We start from the raw sequence: 25,635 nt of genomic DNA, 5'->3' as shown, positions 1-25,635 counted from the left end.
AAACATGTTATGATGTATGCCACATGAACCTCTATTAATGGTGGTATGAGTTTGTAACTGGAAAATATGACGTAATGGGGATCCAATTGTTGTGTTTAAAGCAGACATTCAAACATACAAACACAATGGCTGATTGCTTCAGAAAGAGGGCACCTTTTTAATGTCTTTGTTATAAGTAAACATGTTGCAATATCTAACTACTGAGAAAATAAAATTTGCAACTGGCTTAGCCCATCCAAAGATGATCATTCAGCTTTAGGCAGATGCATGTAGGTTGTATCACCCATTAATAATATAACACCAGGGGTCCTATCCTTGTCAACCTACCATTACCATTGGGTAGGTCAGCTGACTTGCTGTTAGTTCATTATTTTCATATTTAGCATGAAAGAGAAATCATTTTGAGGAGCAAGATGTATTTACATCTTGCTACAGTGCTGTAGGCTACATAAGACCTACAGTGCTGTGGCAGGGCCAGATATGTTATTAATTCATAATGTAGGGAGTCGGTGAATAATGTACCCCTTAGACATCCACCAAAAACTGAAAACAGCAGTTTTGGATGAACTTTCCAAAAAAAAAAATTAAAGTGCACCTCAATCTTCCACAACCTTAAGAAACATTGAAATGGTACCTGAATGTTGGGTGAAGGACTTATTGATAGGATGGGCTCATCCACAACATGAGATAACCCCTACATATAATGTGATAACAGAAAATAAAGGAAATTGAGATTATTTAGATGACAGAGACAGATTTATTACAGAGAGAAGGCATATTTTCCAACATAATATTTCCTAGAAGTAATGACACTGGGAAGGAAGTAATGAAAGCCATTTTCCTTGAAGACATCATATCTTATCCAGTAAATCAACGTGCTGATTACTTGCATATCCCAATTATTCTGAAGGATACCAAGCGTGCTTGATAATATGTTCAGACAAGCTGCATTGTAATGTTTACACATGTTTATTGATTTAGGTAATTTTTTATTGCAGCTATATTGGAATAGTTTTTTTTTCAGCATTTAGGTTGCGATCCATATTCCACCAAAACAGGGTAGTGTAAGGGCAAATATGTCAGTTTAGTAAATGGGAAGCAATGATAACCAAGTACTCCATATAAAAAGAGCACATCATAAGGAATACTGGTATAATCTCATAAAACAAGTGACTGTTCAAATTCTGATGTGACCAGACAAGTAGGGCTTCAGCTTCATTTAAGTTTTACACAAACAGGACTGGATACATTTAGTGAACTGATCTGCAAGTGTTTGCAAGTGATTACAATTAACAACCACAATGACTAATATATGCTGGAAAGGTCTGTCATATATTAACTGTGTATGTTGTATGAACTAATGTAGAAGGGTCTGGACACTTAGAGCTCTATTTATTAAAAAGGAAATCATGGGAATCAGTTATTGCCATTGAAACACATGAACCGGGAAGATTCTCACCAGGGAATGTTTGAGTGAATGTCAGATTTTAAATTGAGCCCTTGAAGTGTATGTTCAACAAGTAGAGTGTATGTTCGTTAGAGTGGTGAAGGATTAGAACCCATGCTATCCCGAGCTCTATAGGAGATATTCCTCTTACTTACTGTTCTGTTCCTAATGTTCTGGTGACAATAGTTTCATAAGACAGGAAGCTAGGGTCGTCAAAAGCAAAATATAAAAAAATACTCAAAAGTACTCAGGGGCTTATACATTTCGCCAATCTATTAAAATGAAAAAAGTTTGGGGGTTGACATACACATTAAGTTATAATTCCAAGGGCTGATAATAATACAAACAGCTCAAAGTTAGACATATATCATGCAGTATGTCAGGATTGTAACAGTCACTTAGTGTTTGTTCCAAAAAGGCCTCATCCACAACAAAATACAACTCATAAACTGGTTAAAGTCTTTTTTAAGACACCCATCCATGTAGGTTTATCATGTTCCAAAAATGTAGGCTTGACTAAATTTCTAACTGAACGTCCAATGCAGAATCAGGAATGGGTTGCATCAATATCTTTTAATTGTATGGATTGTGACTGAATAGATTTAAAATGTGATCACTGGTAATAGTTTCCTAGAGAATGATAAATTTCACGTAAAAAGACTTCAAACATAAATTGTATATTTCAATATTTCAAATTTATGGATGTATTGCTTGGTTTATAATAATAATAATAATAATACATGTAACTACAACAGAATGTGGGGACTTTGAAGGGCTATGAAAGATGGAATATTATTGAATTTGAAAGCCCATATCCCTCCAAATATATTTTAGGGAAGTGATCGAATTTGGACTTAATATCTATTATTTATATCTAAATATTGCAATTCATGGAAATCAGTTTTTAGAATAGTCAGCTTAGTAGCATTAGCCCATATTCTGATTTTGTGGTATACATATAACAACTGTGCATTTTCAATTATCAAATCAGTTTGATGGTCAGCAAGGTGCGAAAAAGTGTTCCATACAGTCCACCTCATCAAAAAGTCAATTGATTTAATACTCAACAAAAGAAAGATAAAATTCAGTAACACCCAAGCATTTCTCCAGCTTTTCTGCTGTGAAACAACACAATGTTATTGATATCTCACTTTTTACAACAGAAAATTGTTTCAATTTTCCTACCGTAGTCTTCTCCAAACAATGAAGCAGGTGGTAATGCTGTGTTGCAAATGTAGACCCAGTTTTATTTTGTTCTTCATGAGAGTACTGTGAATAAAAAAAATGTATTTATTACATTACATTACATATACATTAATTTCAGTTTTAAAATAATGTTAGTTTTAAATTATATATATATCTTTAATTTATTACACTTACATTTTGAAATAAAATTCTTAATAAAAATCATCATCTTTCATAAATTTTTCTTTCCTTGAATTATATTAAAACAATTCTTTATTTGCCTCCTGATTCTAGTTTTAAAAGTATTTTTATGAAAGATTATTGCCCTGAAATATAACACCATTTGGAAACAGAGGTAGGAAATCACATTTTGAGGCCTTTCGAGACTTCATGTTATTTTACATTTAGTTTCTATAAATATTTTAATATTTAATGGTACACAATTATGATACTATGTATTTCAGTTTTGCATTCATCTCTATGATCTCTTCAGGTCCTTTCATTTATTTTTATAATATTTAAAGAGAAAACCTGTAGGAATAAAAAGATATTCTCATCTTTTTCCGGCTCTGAATGCAGTGTAGTGGGTGATATCATCCTCCTGCTAACAACAACCTGAGAATTCTGAGCAGTACAATGCAATATTGTCTTCTGTTTTCTTGGCTGCTCAGCATTTTTCACATATGCCAGAAGTAGGATATCAAACCTGTCAACCTTGCCAAGTTGCTGTGAGAGGAAGCCATAGAAAAATAAATATATTTTCCTAATTTTATTCACCACAGGTTTTTTTTTTTTACTTTAAAAATTATTTTTTGATAAGCTAATAAAAGACCACTTTTCTAGTATTGGTTTTCTATTTAAGGTGTAACACAATTTTTATATCCGCCAGAAAGCTAGAGACGTGATGTCACGGGGTACTCCAGTGGGACACTTCTCGTGATTTTCCTGCACATTGCAAACTTTTCCTTAGAATGCTAAGCACTGAAGGAGTGGTAAAATGGAAACCTTTCCTCCCCTATTAAATGTCCTTGCCAGAATATGTGAGCTGGTGTGGGAACAATTGAAGAATCTTTAAATACATTGTATGGCAAAATGTTTTAAAGTCAATCAAATTTTATTGTCCACTGGTAAAAAGGCTAAGGGTCAAACTGAGTCCTTAAGCTACTTGATCACGAGTAGGTAGGATTTTATAACTGAATCTATGCTGGACTGATTTTTGTCAGCATTCTGCACCAGCACTTATGAGAACCCCTTTTTCCGAAGACTTTTCACAAAGCAGTCCCTATTCTGAAGAGTATGTGAGATAGAAATTAAATAAAAATAAATGTCAAACCAGTTATACACTTTTTAAAAAAAATACTCTGTTTAAAAAACACATAAGCTTTTAAAAACAGCTACAGTATATATTCTCTGAACATGTTCACTTGCATTGCAAATGTGTGAGACTAATTTGTAATGTATATAAAACAAGGAAAATGAACAGACAATTCTTCAAAAGCTATATTTCAACCATGACTACTTTATCTTCCAACTGCTACAGTGAGAGAGTTAAAGATATGGTATACATGGACCTCACATAAAAGTAAAAAAATATATGTATTATGCATAAAACAAAGCCTACTAAGAGAATGGAGACCTATTAGGAATTATTGTTATAATGAAAACATTTTGACCTGATTTTACTATTACTATTTTTCCACGGTTCATTTATTATCACTAATTCTTATATTCCAGATAACATTTCTTCATTTAGTCTCATTTTCTTTTTTTAGATAAACTACATGAAATAATGTTACAATGATGTTTCACTGGAGGGGTTTTAATGCTTTGAAACAAAATGTCATAGAAAGCAGATGATTTAGTGGCATAACCAAAATTTTCTGTTTATTCAACATTCTTTTCTGCCACTGTATTTGTTTGTTTATAAACCAACATTCAGTTTAGCCTTTTCCCTAATAATTTAAGTCATACCTATTCATATGGCAGATGCTGGTAAATTGGATAATATTTGAACAAAAAAGTTCAATCATATATAAAAATGTGCCATTTAAAGATACATAGAAGCCATAGGCTTTCTACCTGAGAGGGCCTAAATTAAAAAAACCTGGGTTATCCATTAAACCTGTAATAGATTTGGTCCAGGATTGAATTGTTTACTATCTGGTTCAGGATTTAAAGCATTTGCCAGCTAATAGAAAATGTTTTATAAGAAATACATTACAGGTTTGCTTGATCACCCAGATTCTCCCATCATAGTCTATCTTCTCCAGTCCTGGAGAGCTTTATTAAATCAGGCCCAGTGGTTCTAAATATCATCCCACCACTGTGTACTAGATCTTTCTCTTTTGTAGTGTGCAGTGGCTGCCAATATCCTGAAACTCATTTTTTTTTACCCTAAGCCTAAATTCAGACTAGCAGTATTTGCAAGCGTTATTAAGTGTGTTTACTGATAATTGTTGGATAACATTGGTCTGAATAACTTGGATCAGGAATTAAAACATTCCATTAAAGATAATCAAAAAAATCTCAAAATTAAAAAAACAGCAGGACTTTTAAGGCTATTCTATTCCACTATTCCAGTTTCATAAATAAGTAAAATTGAAAAAAAAAGGTTTTTTATTTATATCATTACAAAATATTTGCTGCCAACATGTGAACACAATCAAAACAACAATTTATACCTGTTGAAGTCCACAAGCAGCTTGTTTAGGCTAGCGGCAGGAACAGAACTTTCCTTTGGGCTCCTGGGAAGGTACTGGCTGCTCTGCAAACTGCACCACTGTGCTGGTTCCTAAAGAACTACCATTTGAACATTTTACAGTGTGTGACAGAAGGAAGTACTGAACCACTCACTGCTCATTCATTCTCTATGGGCAGCCCTACATATAGCGCTTCAGTGTGAGTAAAGAGTAACCACTTCACCAGTCTGAACATAGCCTTAATGTGACAATCAGCAATTAAATTATCTATCATAACATAAACAAGAGCTGAAGGTTGCTTTATAAGTCTCATAAAAGCTGATTAAAACATGCTAAAAGCATAACAATGCTTCTAAACTCTTGCTGCATATATTGTTCCTAAACGTGCTGAAGGCTCTATATACTTGTACGTATGCAAACTGATATTCTATATGTTTTTGCAATTTTTGTCAAATATTTACTTAACAAATAAACATGAAAAACAATGGGCACAAATTATACTTTGTAGGGAAGCCCACTAAGAGGGAGGGATCAGTTCTGTGATTCCTTAACTTGTGTGCCTGTACAGTTCAGCCTAAGCTATTGGGCTCTGTAAAATCATTTTGTTTTCACCATAATAGAGATGAATACCCTATAAAAATGTGTGAAATGAGCCCAGAGCTCTGCTTGCTGGCAAAAAAAGGAATAAAAATGAATAGATATTATTTCATATTCAGTTGAATAAAAAAAGGAAAAAAATACAAATGATTTTTTTGTCCCTACTAAATAAACATTCCTTCTTGATGGGCTTCAGTGGACTGTTTAATGATACAAGGTGCTCCACACCTACCAGAAGCTTTGTAAATGCTTGCTGTATATCATGCTCTGCAAACTGGCATTTTAAAGATTAAGCCTTTGTGATGGTAGAAAAGTCACAGAAGTATTTCAAAAAATATTTTTTCTAGTGTTTAACTGGCACCACTATTTTTAAGAACCAAGCTGTGCATGTCTGGTAATGAGAAACATAGCAGTGCTTCAACTAAATTGTTTATACTATTTATTAGTTTACTTAATAAGTCAGAATATATGTATTCCAATCATTACAGGTAATTGATTACCTTGCTAATAATTTGTATAAAATATAACATGCGTGTACCATATAGGGGAATACCAGGATTATATGCATTTGCTAATTCTGCAAACTATCTCTAAGAATAACATACCCGTAGGCATAATCAAACATATGAATATTTAACATACACACACTGATACCACCACTGATAGAAAATCAGCATTAGCCAAAGCAATATTCTTGAAAGAAGTCATCAAACATCTGTTTTTTCAGCTGAACTGAATTCCCCTGAACATTTTGCACAGGACTTGATGATTGCAAATTGGAGCACAGTGAGAAATAAAAGGACAGGAATCTGTCTTTAAGCTCTTACTTGTAAAGAAATGATTTACTTATTTAATACTAAAACACTGGGGACTGCTTATCAAAATCTTGGCAAAAACAAGTGAATACATTTATAATTTAAATGTCCTGTACAAAATAAACAATAATTACATGTACAAAATAATGATGGGCAGCACAGTGGCTCAGTGGTTAGCACTCTGGCCTTTGTAGCACTAGGTCTTGGGTTTGGATCTCGGTCAAGACACTATCTGCCTGGAGTTTGTATGTTCTCCTTGTGTTTGCTTGGGTTTCCTCTGGGTACTCATTCCAAAAACATGCAGTTAGGTTAATTGACTTCATCCCAAAATAGACCTTAGACTGTTATGATGACATATGACTATCGTAGGGACATTAGATTGTGAACCCCTTTGATGGACAGTTAGTGAAATGGCTATGGACTTTGTAAAGCGCTACGTAATATATTGGTGCTATATAAATACTATGTAATAATAATAAACCATGAATTCTCTCACTATGGCAGGAATCAATTAAAAATACTCGTAATATGGTATTTTGGGAACACCATCTTGAACACAATGCAATATGTGGAGGGGTTAGCCTTTACAGTCAGAAGATTACCTTTTGTTCCTGTGATAAGCTAGAAGCAGAGGTGTCTAACAGTACTGCCCATACATCCTACACAGTCCACACACATGCCCATCTGCATCTTTAAATATTTATGAAGAAGAGTGTTTGCTGACAACGGTCACTAAAAAAACATGTTTTGCCTCTACATATGCCTCGTAATGATCAGAATTCTCTTGAGAAAAATACCACTTGGCCTTTTGGGATATATTTGCCACTAATATTTACTGATCATGCAGTTATATAAGTAAAGAGCAATAAAAAGGGTGACAATTTCTACAGCTTACAAGCTACATCTAAGATTATTATTAAATGCTGCTAGCAATTTATTTTTTAAACTTTTCTTTGACAAAGATTATTTTCATGTAAAGCCTGAGGAGATGCATCCACATTCAGTTATTATCAGTTTAAAGCTGAGGTCAACAAGCAAAACCTATTCACATGTAGGTATGGCCCTGTTTATTTCCCAAAATTGCTAGCTTTAATGGTCCCAATTACCAGAAATGCAATTTCCTCATGACACAAACTATATATCACAGTTCTAAGCTAAAATACTGCCTTCAGTAATCAATTATGGATGTTTACCACTCCTGAAGTTACTTCTGCATTCAATTATTCCATTGTATTCAGGATTTAGGCTGCAGTGTGCTTCAGGCAGCGAACATTTGATGTTGATGTTTCAGAAATCCTTTTGTGCAGCTCTATGTGAATATTCACATAGCGGAAAATAAGATAAAGCTGAACCTTACCTCATTTAGTAAACCATTGCGTTTGCTTTGTAAATAAGCATTAGCACTTCCACTCTTTGCCACCCGAATTCTTGCAAGTCTTGCCTTCTGTAAAATAGATAAAATACCATTATCAATGATATATTAGCTCTTAGACAAGGATCCACACAATTTCTGAGTATTTCTCTAGCAGATAACAGTAAGTTTAGTAAGGTGTGGTCTGTATGTAAATATATTGTATATGCCAATATTTAAGTAACTTTATAAGGCCAAAGTTCTTTGAGCATATATATATTGAACATTAAAGACTATAAAGGAGGCTCCACCATACCCAATAAAAACTTTGGACTGAAACAGATTTTCAAACTTAATTTGCACTGGCTTGAATATAATTTGGGTCATGTAAAAGAATGTCGGTCTTTTTCTAATTTTCCCTTTTTTTTCTACCGGCTATCAGTTTTGCTTCCATTTCATTTTATAGACTTTCCATTGGGGACTTGTCATTTCATGAAGAACTAAACCTTTTGCCCTCATCAATTACAAAATATATTTCATGTGCCACATTCAGCAACAAAACACCGATAATTAAGTATTACTGGTAATAGAGAAATCTACATTAATTAAGGACTGTATCTAAAGATATGTGGTGTATCATTCCTCTTACTTCCTCTTATCATTCCCATCGTGAAATAAATTGATATAGCAAAATTAATTAGGAGTGTATTCTCTTGAAATATCAGGCAATTTCTTTTTTTTTTTTACCAGGGAGTTCAATTTCTTCTCTATTTCTTATATGCCTTTCACTTAAAACTGAGAATGAACTGCTAGCACTTTGACATCTGGTTTTTCTGAAAGGCAAATTGATCTGTTCATAAATTACTCCCCAGTCGCTCATATGGCTGATGTATTAGCTCAGTACTAGAGCTCCTAGTTAAAAGTGAGAAAGTAATTGTTCAATTTATTTCTGTAATACAATGTATCTCTGCTTTACCATTGTGGTGAGATATTCATTGACTAAAACTAAAGTTAGATAACAGCATTGAAGTTAAATCAATAACAATGTTTCCAAACTTGTATCTAGGATAGTCTTATCTTTAGAGATCTGTGTAATTGAGATTAGGGTTTCTACCAATTAAACCAAAAATATATTTAATATTTAAAGTCTATATTCCTAATATTAACCTACTATACATTATAATATATTGGTAACCCTATGGAGGAAAAAATTTATATGTACAGCAATGTCTTTACTATCAAAAAATAAGGAATAATAAATAAATATTAAAGAAGGTGATTGGAGAGGAAAAGTAATGGTAATGTACAAGAAATGTAGTTAATGTCGTTTTATTGATTTGTTTTTTTTTTAATAACAGAACATAAACCCACAATAAAAATAGTGATTTTTCAACACTTTCCCCTCTACATAAATAAAGGCTTCTGGCTTCCACTAATTTTCTGTTCTGTTGATAGGTAGCTCTGTATGTATTTATTTTTATTTCATGTCAGCATCCCAAATATATTTAAAACAGTTATTATCAATGTTATTTTATGTTATGGAAATGCACAAGATTGTTGAGACTTAAAGATGGGCTCATACAGGACAATTACATTATGTGATACAGCAGCCTTTTTTAATGTTTTTAATATATAACAACCCTAGAAATATCTTTCAGGTCTTCAGGGAACCCCTACTATAATTACAGCTCACAGTACATTACCGTAGTGGCCAGTAGGAAGAATGTCTCTTACATTGCTGGCCAGTAGGGAAATTGTCACTATTACAGATAGCCAAAAAGATCATTGGTGTCATATAAACCGACTGGAGAGGCACAAACTGCTCATTGCTAAAGGAACCCCTAGCAACCTCTGGAGGATCCCTGGTTGAGAAACACTGTTATACAAAATATTTATCTACTTCTGACAATGGTGTGTTGTTTTTTATTGTACAAATTGGACTATATGTCTGGCAATGGTCATTATAGGTGGTCATATTATTACAATACCTTTTGCGCTCTTCGTTTATCCGCCCGTTGATTCTGATGGTATATCCGGCTAAAGTTGGAAACTATTACAGGAACTGGTAATGCGATGACTAAAACACCACTTAGAGAGCATACAGAGCCGAAAATCTTCCCAGCTATTGTCTTTGGAACCATATCACCGTACCTGAAAAAAAAACAAAACATATGCAGCTCATCTACAACACAAAGGTTTGAAATCTTTTCTATAAAAAAACAGTGACATACAAAAGGTTCAACAATTAATAAAAGTAGAAAATAGAAATACAATTCATGGAAAACATCTAGTGACATTTATAAACACATTTCTTATAAAGATATTTCTATAAATAAACATATTGCTAAATCGAAGAGAATGTATCTGTAATCTTCACATGTAAAACCAAGATTCAAATTAAACTAGAATATGATCAGTATGTGGTAAAAGTACAAAAACACAACTTTCCCAAGAGTCTGCCTTAATATTACCAAAGCTACATTTATATAATAAGCATAATTTTTAGATGCTAGACATACTCGGTTATCTGGGCTGCCTGGTCCGGTATGTGCTGCCATGTTATTCTTCCATTGCAAATTACAAATTTAAAGCCAGAATCACTTTTGATAACAACAGTGCAATATTGTAGAAACATGATATTGTTGGACATATATATTGTTAAATACTACCTAATTGAAACAATGTAACTGAAATTAATTGAAAAATATGCTGTAGAACTGTTATGGCCAGTGACCTCATATAGACCTTGCCTGCTGCAAAATATTTTATAGTCAAAATGTTCATCGATTTGCATTATGAATGGAAGTAGCGTGCCAGAATGTGAAAATGTCCACCAGATGGCATATTGTACCATTACAAGAACATTATATTTCTGCAGCAGAATACACACAGATTGCTAATTATGACTACTCCAAAGCTGCTTATGGTATTACACCCTTATTTAAATGTAAGGCTTAAAAATCACATTATTATTGAAGTGTTTTATTTTAGGATTCATTTCCTGATGTTATTCATATGTATTGCAAGAAATTTGGATTGTCTACATTACCTATTTGGAAATGATACCATTTTCCCACTAATACCCTAGTAAAATCTAGCAGCCTGAAAGAAAATCACATTTCTAAAGTTGTTCATGTATACTAATATGAAAGGGAATCTGCACCTGACATCTGGTATACATAAGCTTCTTCTAGATCAATGGCTCAACAAGTTGTATGGTAATAAAATTGTATATATACTTATTTTATAATTTAGGATAGTGTGGAGAAGCATTAGAACTCCAGTTGTGTTTGATTGCAGTTGCAGTGTCTGTTAGGGCTTGTTCACTATAGATAAATGCCACACATACACATTGCAGTGCACATGGGTTGGCAGGCCCTTAATGTGTGGCATTATGTATGGCCACCCTAAGTGCATGATAAGCATAAGAATGTTAAAGAAAATGAATGCCTGGGTAATATAATAATGAGCTCTTCATGTAAGGGCTGCACAATTAAATCTCAGAGTGTCTCCATACAGAATGCTACATGGTGACTTTGCAATCAGGAGATTTAAGCTACGTGTGATCATTCTTATTTGTACCTAATTTTCAAGGGCCTTTCCCTATGTGATCAGGTAAAAGGTACTCACTTTTTTATTATTAGAAAATTAGAAACTAATATGTATACCTGTATGCTTCTGTCATCGGTTAATTGCTTCCTTGCTTTGAATTAAACAGGCAGACAAGTTGCATTGATTGCCCAGAACCTGGATGGTTTGGAGCATTGTTCCACTGTCCTTGACCAAGTACAAGATATAAAGGTCACAAGAAAGCCTTCTCTTTCTTCTTTAGAAAGATTTTAATGAAAAAGACACAAAACAACAAGGAGTGAAATAAAAGGTGCTGATGACACATCATTATTGTAAAAATCAGGATATATCTTTACTGCTTGTGATCGCAATTGCTTGTGTAATTACTGTTTCTTTACAAGATTAACATGAAATAATTGTATGAAATTGCAGGTTTATAATTACTGATGTCCTAAATATGTTTTGTATTTGTGTCAGAGTATCTATAGAACCTGCTACTAATGTAGGTCTGGTAAGCAGTGGTATTCTGAGTGGCTCTTTGGCTATCTTGTACATATATGAAAATCTGGATATATTAGGGCCAGGATAACAGCCCACGTTATTGTTGGCACTATATAAATACTGTTTAATGATAAAAGGCAGCATACAGAAAGTATGTTATCATATTTTCTGATACAATAGCATTATCCGGTTGGGTGAGGAGATTGAGTAACAAAAATAACCTCTCATAAATAAAAAAGCTGCACAATTTTCTTCCAGAAAGAGACAATGTATATAAAGTGGTGGTTATAATGTATACCACTGTGGTGGGTTGGCATCACAAACACACACACACCAAAAGAAATAGCCGATTGTATACATAGGAGTGTGAGACTGGAAGTGTTACACATTCCAAAGGAAAACTATAGAAAATAATGTATATTGTTAACATGAATTATAAATTAGAAAAAGACTGACAGCTGTACTTTGTATGCTACAGTTATGCCACAGGCAAATTTTAATTTGTAGATTATTGTTTGCAACTTTTCAAACAAAGAAACACAATACTGCTAAAGTTCACTGCTCTGGGAAATAGAAAACTATGTTCTGCTAAAGAGAAAAGAAACACAAATAAAAGCCTCAATAAGTATATCAAGCTGAGAAACATAAGAACATTGCTGCGTAGTTACCGTTGTTTTGACCCTTTTTGCACAGTGGATGTACACAATAAAGTCGAGCAATGTATGCCCCATTGACTTTGGCTCTCTCACATGCACCGCAATTAAAAGCATATAATGGGTGAGGTGTAACAAGAACTTCAATAGTCTGCATCTGCTAAAGAATAGATTTTCAGTTTTTATGTTAATCAAATATCAAATATACTTTTCAGAGCAAAAGTGATTGCTCTTCAATAAGTGATCTATTCAACCAAAGTCCATTAAAGATGTTTTAGGTTCTTTAACTTATAACAAGCATGTCAAAAAGCTGCAGTTAGCTGTCTCTTGTAGCAGCTTGGTTTTGCCAGATTTGAGATGTACAGGACCCAGCCTGGGACATATTTATATCATTTCTTCAGATTCCCCATTTTGGCTGGTGCCCATACTGTAGCAGGAAAAAGGAGGAGACAGTACGTATAATCAGCGTACTGCTCCTTCCTGCTTCCTATCCCCCACTAGACCCATCTCATTGCTACCAATACTTTTGATTTTCTGTGCTGAGAATGGTTGTGTTGATATCTGTGTTCCCGATCAGCTAACAAAAACTAGGATATTACAGCAAGAGACCCAGTGACCTTGTAAAATGAGTAAAGATCCCAGTTTTAGGTCCAAAGCTCACAAATTTCCAGCCATGCCTATCATCTACTGTGACTACAAGTCCTGTCTCCCCATGATTTCCAGTGTAATCCAGGGATCCTTGGAAACGTAGCATGGCATTCATTGTTTTCCCTAATTTGGGTGTCACATGGTCACATATGTCCCATCCCATTCAGTCTCACCCAAATAACCCACCCGATTGCTACATTCAGAGAGGAAATAGCTGTAATGGAGTAAGTAAGCACATCTGGCCCATGAAACAGATATTCTGTATATTACTGATTCTATACACTGTTTATTTTTACTCTCCTTGTATCAGGTTTTAGTGAGTTTTTTAAATGTTTATTTGGGCTTTAAAAATTATGTACTTTTCATACATTTTTATTTAATGTTTTTTGTTTTATTTTTCATGTTAGGACGCAAAGAACACCATAAATCCAAAAGCAGCTGTATCTCTGAGAAATCACAAGGTTCTGTTGTAAACCTGGGACCCCTTTATTAGTCCTCATCTTCTACATAAAAGTTTGTGCAGAGGTGAAGCCTAAAATAAGAAGTGACTTGAGGACAATAAAGTGCTGCCATCGGTCACAAATAAATAAATAAAAAATACCACAAACAGGTATCGGGAGGGTAAATGATCTCCTTAATTTTCTCAGGAGCAGGTAATCATCCACTTTACTGTTGTTTGATATAAGCTGAAAATCTCATAAAAAGAGGTTTATACCCACAAGCTGTGGAGAAAATGTTTCTTGTCACTGATTAATCAAGGCTAAGTTTTATGTCTGGAAATAAAAGGATTGAGTAGATCAGATTTTATCAAGACAGTCTAAATGAGCACAACTGTTTTCTCTTACAGCCACTGGAATGAAAGAAGTAGCTTTCACTTTCAATTTAAATCTCAGTGAAACCTCTGGTAATGCATGCACATTCACCCCTTGATATCACTGCTATTACTATTATTAATTCAGCTCTGAAAGCTGGGAAAATTACAAAGGTGTATGTTGTTTGCTATTAGCTTTGTGTAGTTTTTTTTATAATATCATTAACAAATGAACATTGCTTGGGGATAAGTGAAATCACTGTGGAGGAGAAAATGTATACTAATTACCATTATTTACTAGGTGCTAAAAGAAAAATGTAGTAGATGTTTGTGTTCTGTCCTGCAAAGTACAATGCTATATCAAGAATATAATAAATATAAAACAGTCTGCCAAAACATTAAAACCATCTGCCTAATAATGTAAAGCTCTCTTTGTGTTGCCAAAACAGCTTTGAACCCCGGACTACATAAGACTGTTCTGTGGTATTTGGCATCAAGACATTGGTAGCAAAACCCCCCTTATTCACACTGATTCTGCTGGCCTACCTTTTTTTTCTATACTGCACCTACTGATATCTAGATATAAGTGACAAATATGAAAACATGATTTATCAGACCAGGCCATGCTGCATAGTCTAGTTCTTACATTGGCTTTATGGGCACTTTTGTCTTGGTCAGAGGTCAGTATGGGAATTCAGATCTGTCTGCAGTGAAGCAGTTCCATTCTCAGCGAGTATTACAATGCACTGCGTGTTCTGACATGTTCAGCATTACGTTATTCAGCCATATTTTCACTCTATGTGCAGCAACAAGCTTTAGGAACCTGTGACCCTGTCCCTTCTTGGGCCATTTCAGTAGGCACTGCATCCCAGAAACATATTGAAAGCCCTGCTGTCATAAAGGTCCTTTGACCCAGTTGTCTAGCCATCACAATTTGGTCCTTGTCGGAGTCACTCAGAACATTTTGCTTACCAATTTTTTTTTCAGCTTCCAACACATCCTCTTAAGAAGTGACTGTGTTTGCTGCCTATAACCTTTGACAGGTGTCTTTGTAAGACAGATAGTATTATTACCTACACGTGCCATGCCAGCGGTTTTAAAATTTTGACAGATCAATGTTATTATAAGAATTTTATGTTATTATTATTATACTTTTTTCTTCTGTTTTAAATATAAGAGTTTTTTTCTATTTTAATTTTAGCTAAATGATTTGTGTAGATTGTGAGATGTATTCTCAAGTATAGAAAAGCAAACTTTTAAAAATAGTTACATAGTTACATAGTTAGTCAGGTTAAAAAAAAGATATACATTCATGAAGTTCAACCACTAGGGAAAAAAATAGTTATGGACATAGTTGATCCACAGGTGGCAAACAGAACCCTGGTACAATTTGCTCCAAAAGGGGGAAAAAAATTCCTTCCTGATTCCATGATGCAATCGGATGTTCCCTGGATCAACAGTCTCTGTTATCTTTACTTTAAAGCTTTATACCCAGTTATAGTCTGTTCTTCTAGAAAAGCATCCAGTTTTTTCTTAAAGCAATCTATAGTAGTTGCTGAAACTACTTCCTGAGGGAGCCAATTCCACTATCCCCCCTTAAACATCTCTTCTCAAGGGACAATAAATTAAGTTCAGGTAATCGCTTCCCATAGCTGAGCTCCTCTATTTTTTTTTTTAGTTTAGTTGCCCTTCCCTGCACTCTTTCCAATTCCACAATGTCCTTTTTGTGAACTAGTGCCCAAACCTGGATTGCATATTCCAGATGTGGTCTGACCAATGCTTTGTACAGGGGCAGGATATTGTCTCCATCTCTACAGTCTATTCCTCTTTAATACAAGAAAGTACTTTACAAGTACTTTACAACAAGCTAGTTTTAGATATTGCAGCTTGGCATTCATTGTCTACTCTACAAATATTGTCTACTGTTTATATTTCTACCTTGATTTATAAAGCTTAGCAGAAAACTTTTTATCAAAATGTTTCAGATATAAGATGATAAAGAATGATATTTTACATTAACAATTCATAACTAGCTTGTGACAAATTCAACAGGAACAAGATAATTTAAGGCTAATATTGAATGGGTTTTAACTCAGTTGAATTGAGTTTAAAACTGCACTAGTAACTTTTAGTGCTTACTTTTAACTTTCTGGGAGCATTTAGTAGCAGTTTTGACTGGCATCTGAAAGTGATTGCTAAATGTGGTTGGATGTGGTTGTGTTTTTTGTATTTGGTTTGAATTGGTCATAATGCATAATGGGATTTCCAATTACCTTGCTGAGAAATACATTTGGAAACACTTGCAACCCTTTCAAAAGCATTTAAAAGCAATAAATATGACCAGAGAAAAAAAGTATATACTGTAGGCAGTAATATTTTAACTATTGTTAAAGAACAAAAGACACTAAATTACTGAAACATGCTATTTTCGTTCTATACAACTTTAAATCAAACTGGATGACCTTGTTCAATGTGTGATCACCATATCTTTCAGTAATTGCATATTATTATTATTATAATAGTGCTGTATGCAGATTAAAATATTTGTTTAAAATGTATTTCAATTCCTTTTAAACAAGAATTTGTATATTTTCCAAATCTTATACATGGATAAGCATCGTTAGGAACATGTGTTTCTACCACATATATGGATACAACCCCACACTAGATTGTAGGTAACAAAGGGCTTGCTTAGGGCTTATTTCAGACTGCTTTGGGCCCAGCAACAGTAAACCTTACAGCAGCATTTGCATGTGTTTCCCTTGCATTTGCAGCTTAAAGAGGACAAGGTGTTACTAATCACAGCTCATAAGATTAGCATTACTTCCAGCAGACATCCAGGGCTTGGACCATAGTGCTTTAAGATCAGATGCTGTAACTTATATTGCCTTCAATGAAGAAATTAATAAAGTGTGTGCTAGTAAGGGTTTTACTTAAATGATGGAATAATGAAAGTATGTGTAGCATCTCTTAATGGTTTTATGTAATTATGAAAGGGTGCAAATTAAACAACAGGGCAATAACCATGAGTGTTAAGCCCACTGATTAGCCCTTATTGGAATAGAGTGATTGCTATTTGGCATCATATTTTAGACCCCTCAGTGCTTTCTCTATAGAAATATGTCTTCTCCACGTACAAAAATTTTTGTTTAGAAAATATGAAACCTCCCTCTCCTTGCAATCTCCTTTTTCAAATACACAAAATACCTCTGCAACTGGGACTTTTAAGGCCAATAAATATTGATTACAATATAAATTCAAACCTAAATTTTATTTAACATTAATAAAATAGACATTAATTCAAACTTTTAAAAATGTGACGCAAATATTGAGGTTACTCCTGTCCGGGTAACCTCAACAAAAATGTTACCCTGTCGGTTTGACGCGCTTTGCGGAGTGTATCCGCTTCTTCAGGAACAGAAAGGACAAGAACATCTGATACATGCAGCACATAGGACCCACCTAGCAGGTGAGGATAGTCGGGGACAGTGACTTTAGAGTTTTTTTTCAAACAGCAATTATTTCCAGTATCAATATGTAGTTTAAAATAGCTATCTTCATATTTAACAACGTTTCCATTTGAATCTCCAGATGTCAATTCATAAACTCTAATTTTTACTAGCCGTTCAAGAAAACATCTCATATGGCTTTATCTTTGTTGTTTAGCTCATATCTCCGCGTCCCCACACATGGCATCCCTACATGGGAATATCCTTTCTCTTACAAACAGGAATGTATTCAACTGACATTGTTCATCATCAATACTCTTTTTGCCATCTCATGTTACAATACACTTGGTATGACTCCCCTGTTGTTACTATGTCTACTTTTGTTAAAAGTATAGTTGAAAAACTCTAAAAAAAATGAATAATGTTTAAAAAAAGAAAGGGGCAGGACTGCATGCTCCCTGTCTCCCTTTTTAACTGGTCATTCAAACTGAATGCTTGAATAAAGGTCTAGGTATAAAAATAAATAAATGTGTACCCTCCCTTAAGATCAGAAAAAAAATTCTTAGATTCCCCTTACTTTTACAATCAGATGCTTAACCAGGCATGACGTCTGCATAAGAGGCCACCAGATTTCCTCCTCTTTTTAAGGGGATGACTACAGGGGAACCAACTGTGCCTGTCACCCTTTTACAGATAAAGTTAAAAAATTATATATAAAAAAATACAGACACTGTGAAAAGGGTCTATATTGACAAAAAAATGAATAATGCACAGTTACAAAAAATAAAAGTTTGTTTTTGCCCATGAGCAGATGCAGCATGCCATCCATTAATATAAATCCATTGTCAATCACAACAAGCTGATGCCAGGTTATATTTACCCATAGCAAACTTGTTGTACATGCAGAATTAAAAGGTACTAAAAAGTCAGCATAAGAGCAGAAAAGCACTGAATCAGTATTGAAAGTAATTAGTGGGGAACAGGGAAAGGCTGCACCAAAAAAAAAGAAAAAGAGGACTGAATATGCTATGGTAAGGAGACAAAAGGTTAATGATGTGTCAGTCATTTGAATACAGTACAGAGGTGCCATGATCACTATATTACACCTAGCAACAGACATTTATTTTAATTTAAATACATGGTACTGAACTTGTAAAAATAATATTAGGCTGAACATGCTGTTTAAAGTTGAAGTGTTATTATCTCAACTGGCACACTCATGTTACCGACAGTGAAAAATACAGGAGTAGTGTTTAAATAGAAATACGACAATAGACAACCCAGCGTAGCTAGACAAGTAGAGATCTACTCAAGAAAGCCAGATAGAGGTTTAATGATGATTATGTAGTATGGCAGAGCTGTCGATCAAGGACTGCTGGCAGCTCATGCTGGGATATTTATGCCTTAAATATTGCATGTAGTGATTTACATCTTGAAATGTCATGAAGTACGCTTTTGACCAAAGGTCATACTGATAAGTTAATAGAATCAATGAAAATGTAAGTTTTATGAATATTTGCACCTTTACATTTTTATTATTGTATACCATTTATTGTATAGAATTTAAATATGTATAACATGAAGTACCAATCATTCCGATGGCAAATGCTTTTGTGGAAAACTGCAACAAAAACACTAAAACATAAATGTGAACTGTACTTATTTGTTCCTACTGCCATGTACTGGCAAATATCCTGCTTATGTACCAACACCGCTTAGGCTAGCTAACAAATAGACATATAGGTCAGGTACTGTGGTGTTGGGGAATAATTTACTGCATTTGTAGAGCACAGCTGCCATCAAATTTCACTTCAACATTCTTCCCCTTGAGAGACATTTGCGTACATATACGAATCTGGCCCATTTTGCCAAAGTTTAGAAATAGATTGCAATGTCTTTCTATGAGGAAAGAATCTGCATTTCAACATATTGTATGCACTTGGGAATAGGAAAAAGAGAAGAAATATAGAAGATTTGGCTGGTTGAAGAATTATATTATCAGTTTCTATTAGCATCCAGAACAATTAAAGCAGCATATCAAGCTTGAATTTTCTCTCTACATAGAAATCCAAAATAGTAATAGCAATAGCAATAGTACTGATTTTTTATTTATTTAGGTTTTAATCTCCTTTCTCAGCAGCATCAGCAATAACACCATAATAAAGCTTTATATGTGTATACAGATGCACCACTGCACACACTGATATCCTTAGATGAATAAAATGCTGGAGGAAAAGATTGGAGGTAGCATGTAAATTTACATAAAAAGAGTTGTTATGTTTACTCAACTGAGAAATAGATCACAATGCCAAATTATCTCCCAGAACAATGTTTTATTGCCCATCTATGCTGTGCCAACCTGCTGTAACACTGAGAAAGTTATATGTCAGAAGGCCTCAGGCTTTAAAAATGTACATTGTGTCTAGATTACTAAATATTGTGTACACATATGGATATTGAGTTCAGTAAGCTATTAAAATCATACCACTAAAATTACTTGACTGTTACAGTCCTATCTGGAATGAATGACTAGTGTTCATGTTCAGAATATTTTTAAACCTAAAGGATAACTGTACTGAAATGTAAATGGTTTTCCCCATCTAGGATGTGCCATTTGCTAGATATACTCACTGGGACTGCTGCGTTGTTGGCTCCAGTTCTATGTTAACATTTAGGAGGATACAGTATTTTGGCTGGAAAGTAAACCCAACTCCCATTGTTCTAATGGGGGCCTGGAGATGGAATGAGATTTGGCTCCCTGCCTTACAGCGGCCCATGGCAAATATATCTGGCAAATGGCACTCTGCAGATAGAGAGAGCAATTTACATTGCTTAACAGGTGGGACAAGTTTATATTACTTTATAAGTACAATTGTGCTGAAATAAAATAACACATATATAGACAACCATCTTAGGCAAAAACACCTGTTTAAAAAGGACCAAGTGCGTGAAGTCATATTGCAGTGAAGCTAAACAAGTTTTGCTTTGTAACAGATGTATTTTAACATGTAAAATGTATTTTTCTGTTAGCCCGATGCTAAATACATGCAACTGAATCAATCTCAACTGTGTATTTAGTTGTTTCAGTTATTAATAAATCTTACTTAACTTATCAATAAATGTGACATATCATATTGGGCAGCACGATGGCGGTGGTGGAAGTAAGTGCTATGGCCTTTGCAGCGCTGGGTCTCAGGTTCAAATCTCCACCATGACACTAACTGCATGGATTTTGCAGGTTCTCCCCATGCTTACGTGGGTTTCCTCCAGGTATTCAGGTTTCCTCCCATATCCCCAAAACATGCAGTTAGGTTAATTGGCCAAAATTGACCTTAGACTGTGCTAAAGACATATAAATGAGGTAGGGACATTAGACTGTGAGCCCCTTTGAGGGACAGCTAGTGATATGACTATGGACTTTGAAGAGCGCTGCTTAATATGATGGCACTATATAAATACTGTGTAATAATAATAATAATAATAATAATACTGTACATGGGTATGACTGTTTTCATACTCTTTGATTTTATAGATTTCACCAAATTGTGGACCAGACCTTATTTAGAGATACATTTCAAAGTTTAAAGTGGAATTTCCACAATAAAATTAAATTCACATAATCCTCTACCTTCACCTTCCCTGTTACATACCTGTTTATTTGCAGTGCTACATCTGGCTTTGGCGAGGTGAGGATGATGTAGCCCTCGGCCAGCCCCTTTCTAACATGTTACTTTGCAAGAAGACTATTCTAAAACCTCCTGGAATGGGAGTGGGTGAAGGTCCACTTAAATAACAATATGTCGATTCCTAAACATTGGCATTTAAGCACTGATTTTTTGGGGGCAATTGACACACTAGTACATCTCGAATTTGATCAAAAACTGCTGCAGTTGTATATAATAATGTGAGGTGAGCTTAGTGGCAATAATTGAAAGTGTTGGATCTTTGCCTGTCACAAAAGCTCAACATTCTGCCACATATGAACGCTTTTTAAAACCACTGCAGTTACATGCAAAAACACATCCCTAAGTGCCCACACTTTATACCTACTGCAGTTGTTTTCCTCCAGAGATAGTCTCTTTAAATTGCAATTTTCTGTGCTTAATAGAAGCTGATGCATTTATAATTAAATTTCCTTTGTCTCTTTCAGGAATATTAATTTTGTTAAAAAGTTGTATTTTTTTGGTTTATGGTGTCAAACAAGCAGACATTAAAATGTATATTAGATGTTTAAGTGCTGGAGTAGTGCATTGCTAAGCAATATAATTAGACAGAGATTGTTATCATAGCAACAGTTTCCATAAATTTGATAGACTTTTGATTTATATTGCTTTCAATTAATGCTTTAGAAAAAGGCTGCCTTTTAATGCTCTAAAACTAATATTAAAACCACTATTAACAAGACAATTTACATGAAAAACAACACATGAGGTTAACATTGGCACACACAATCATTTAAAATGACCTTTAACTGTTAAGATTCTGCTGCTACTAAAGATAAACCAGAACTTATCGTATGGATTTTCAATATCTGACTCCATAACATAAAGCTGTATGGGGCCTGGAGCTCTTTATATTGCTCTGTATCCATATACTGGATATAATGCTTACATTTCATTGAACGTAATAACAATACAGTCACAGACCTGGTAAATATCTTTAGGACAGATTGCCCTAAAACTGAACTCAGTGCAGCTATATACAACTAAACTAAATGGGCCTGATTTAATAAAGCTCTCCAAGCTGGAGACGATACACTTTCATCAATGAAGCTGGGTAATTCAGCAAACCTGAATTGGATCTGGTCCATGATTCAAAAAATTTGCTAGCAAATTACTTTAAAGAAATGCATTCCAGGTTTGCTGGATCACCCAGCTTCACTGATGAAAGTGTATCCTCTCCAGCCTTGGAGAGCTTTAATAATTAAGACTCAATGTATTTATGTATTCAAACATAATCTCTAAATGTGTTTTTAATGCAGCAGCCTGATTTCGTGTTCATAGGTTCCTGTATTTCCCTGCACGGAACCATCCAGACTGAGAAAACGAGGAGCAGTACTAGGAGCCAGGTTCTGCTGCACACTTATAAAGAATATCAGAGCAAAATAATGACTTTGTACTCTCCTGCTTTCTCTTTATTGTTCAATCATCAAATTGGAGGCATATTCTTTATTTTAGTAACTGTGTGCCAAAGGAGATTAAGAATATGGGTACGCTGTCTGTTAGGGTCTTCTGGATATCAAGACAAGCCAAAAAAACCCTTGGACAATGCCATATATGTATTAAAATTTTGTTTTTAGCTGCTTGCCAGGAGTTTATTTTTAGATAGCCACTTTTATTTTATTTTTCACTTATTTTTCCCAATCCTGCTAAAAAGGAGTACATACCCTGTGTGATATTGTTTGATATACTGAACTCATTTTATATTTTTCTGTGTGTTTGCATTTTCCTGGAGCTGATATTATATTTATAATATATTTTTTTGACACTTTGTTGAAAAAGGATTTAATATATACATATAATTTGTTTCCACTCCTTCTAACTCAAAACCCTCAAATGTTTTTAGACTCATACAAAATTACAAATGAAAAAGTGACAATTTTTCATGCAGAGTTGACACTTTGATTTACAATATCTCGCTTAGTATCACTAATCTAGATCATTGTATTGCAACAGATCTGTGCTTTGTGACAAAACAGAAGATTGATGGACCGGACAAATATATAATTGATAAACTGTTACAATTTTTGAGGCAGCTTTTTTAGTTTAACATTGAGTAAAACCAAATCCTGAAATATAGCAAAATGTTACCTGTCTACAAATATATTACCCACCCCAATAAAAATGAAATAAGTACAACGCTGTGTATTTTAACAACCACAAAGAAAATTGCTACTAAAATCTAAAGACTAAATTACTTGATAATGCACCAATATACCAATATGTTTTTGTCCAATTGTCAAGTGCCTATTGTAGTATGTACATTGCCTATAAAATGTGATGGAAACATTAGAAAGACATAATTAGAAGATGTATCCTGTTACAACATACAATTAGCAAAAGAAATTGTAGAAACGAAAATATATACAGTCATGGCCAAAAATATTGGCATTTATGTCAGAAAATGCACCACTTCTCCAAGAACATTGTTGCAATTACATGTGCTTTGTTATTGTCATGTTTGATTTTTTGTTGGCACTGGAAGAACACAAAAAAAGAGAAAAAATACTGAGACATTCTACACAAAACGTCAAAAATGGCCAGGGAAAAATTAATGGCACCCTTAACTTAATATTTGGTAGCACACCCTTTGGAAGAAATAATTCATGTTAATCGCTTACTTTATCTCATTTCTTTTCTTTACATCTCACTACTGGAAATTTGGACCACTCTTCCTTTGCCAGTTGTTCCAGGTTTCTCAGATTTAAGGGGTTCTTTCTTCCAACTGCTGTCCCTAGATCTCTCCACAGGAGCTCTATAGGATTCTGGACTCATCGCTGGCCACTTCACAACTTTCCAGTCTTAAACCATTTCTAGGTGCTTTTTGAAGTATGCTTTGGGTCATTGTTTTTTCAGTGTTTTTCTACGTCAATGTTTTTATCAGTAAACATATTTCTAATGGGCCTATTGACCTGAAATTTTCGCCAGATGTCGAAAACAATCGTAATCCACACATATAAACAAATACGTCGATAAATTAAGTTTTATGTAATAAAGTGGAATGCACATGGAATAAGTATTGAGCACACTAATTTATTTGATACTTGGTAGAAAAGCCTTTGTTAGTAATGACGGCTTCGAGACGCCTCCAATATGAAGAAACTAGTCTCATGCATTGCTCAGGTGTGACTGGGGCCCATTTTTCCACACAAACGGTCTTTAAATCTTGAACGTTCTGGGGGCCTTCTATGAACTCTGAGCTTCAGTACTTTCCATATATATACAAATAGATTCTAATAGATTTCTACCAAGTCCGGTGATTAACTGAGCAATTCTCTGTTGTATATTCTCTCTCCCAAATAAAATTATGATTTTATTAACATTATACTAATAATTACATTTACTGTTTTTGTGTTTGTATTACTGTTTGGGCAAAGTTATTTGTCTTTTGTTTTGTTGACAGTTTGGTGATTAATCTCTTATTGCGGTCCTATTACAGGAACAATTTTCTTGTTTAGGTCTCCAAACAAAATGGTTTTAGAATCCATGGATGTGCAAAGGATTTACTGAAAATTATCTATGTAAACATTTTAAAAAAAAGTTTCAGATTTATCTAAAACAAGCTTTCTTTTTCATTTTCTCTTTACATTACTTGCTGGGCTTAGATTGCTTTTACTCATATCTGATTATTCTATAATATCAATGGGCAGCTCTAGGCCAAATATACACAACCTGATATCTGAACGTTGGGCCTTGTAAAGTTACAAAGTAGAATCTCAGGCAACCATAGCTTTTTAGTTTCTTGTTAGTGTGGTGTAAGAGCCATTTCAGGTTTTCCTTGCTGTCAAAAATATACTCTCACTTTCTGTTCCCGAGACAACAGACCTCCACTGCACTGGATTCAGGCCTGCAAACACAGGGAAATCTTTTGACCAAGAACTGCCTAGAAGACTATAGAGTTGAAATTGTAATTTGTACAAATGAGGAGGGGCTGCCATGTTGATAACTGGGGAGCTTAGGGCTACATGACATTAGACGATCATGTTTTTGGATAAAGTCTATACAATGGTAACCAAAATAACCTCAAGAAAATTGATTTCTCCAACATAGATTAATCTCCACGTCAGATGAGAAAACTAAACAGAAGCTGAAGAGAAGATTTAAATGTGTTCTGCCTAACAAAAGCGAATATTTATTTTAAAACTCAAACTGCTTTATTTATTGAATTCATCCCAATCCTAGGTTGCCAT

At 34.3% G+C, this 25,635-nt stretch overlaps 1 protein-coding gene across 2 annotated transcripts in view; it reads right to left on the bottom strand.

Annotated features, from left to right (window-relative positions):
- KCND2 (potassium voltage-gated channel subfamily D member 2) overlaps positions 1–25,635 on the bottom strand; it is a 219,033-nt gene that overhangs the window by 41,215 nt on the left and 152,183 nt on the right. The window contains exons 3-6 of one of the 2 annotated variants that reach the window (XM_072401565.1): positions 10,083–10,245; positions 8,101–8,187; positions 2,633–2,716; positions 635–694 (exon numbers count right to left, since the gene is read on the bottom strand). In XM_072401565.1, the coding sequence (XP_072257666.1) occupies positions 635–694; positions 2,633–2,716; positions 8,101–8,187; positions 10,083–10,245 (394 nt within the window). The remainder of the gene's footprint in view (positions 1–634; positions 695–2,632; positions 2,717–8,100; positions 8,188–10,082; positions 10,246–25,635) is intronic. The other variant, XM_072401566.1, reaches the window with a different exon arrangement.

Source organism: Pyxicephalus adspersus, chromosome 2 (genome assembly GCF_032062135.1).
Source record: "Pyxicephalus adspersus chromosome 2, UCB_Pads_2.0, whole genome shotgun sequence".
NCBI classification, from domain to species: Eukaryota; Metazoa; Chordata; class Amphibia; order Anura; family Pyxicephalidae; genus Pyxicephalus; species Pyxicephalus adspersus.
The sequence above is the reverse complement of the archived record's forward strand: the minus strand, read 5'-3'. Positions and strand labels throughout refer to the sequence as shown.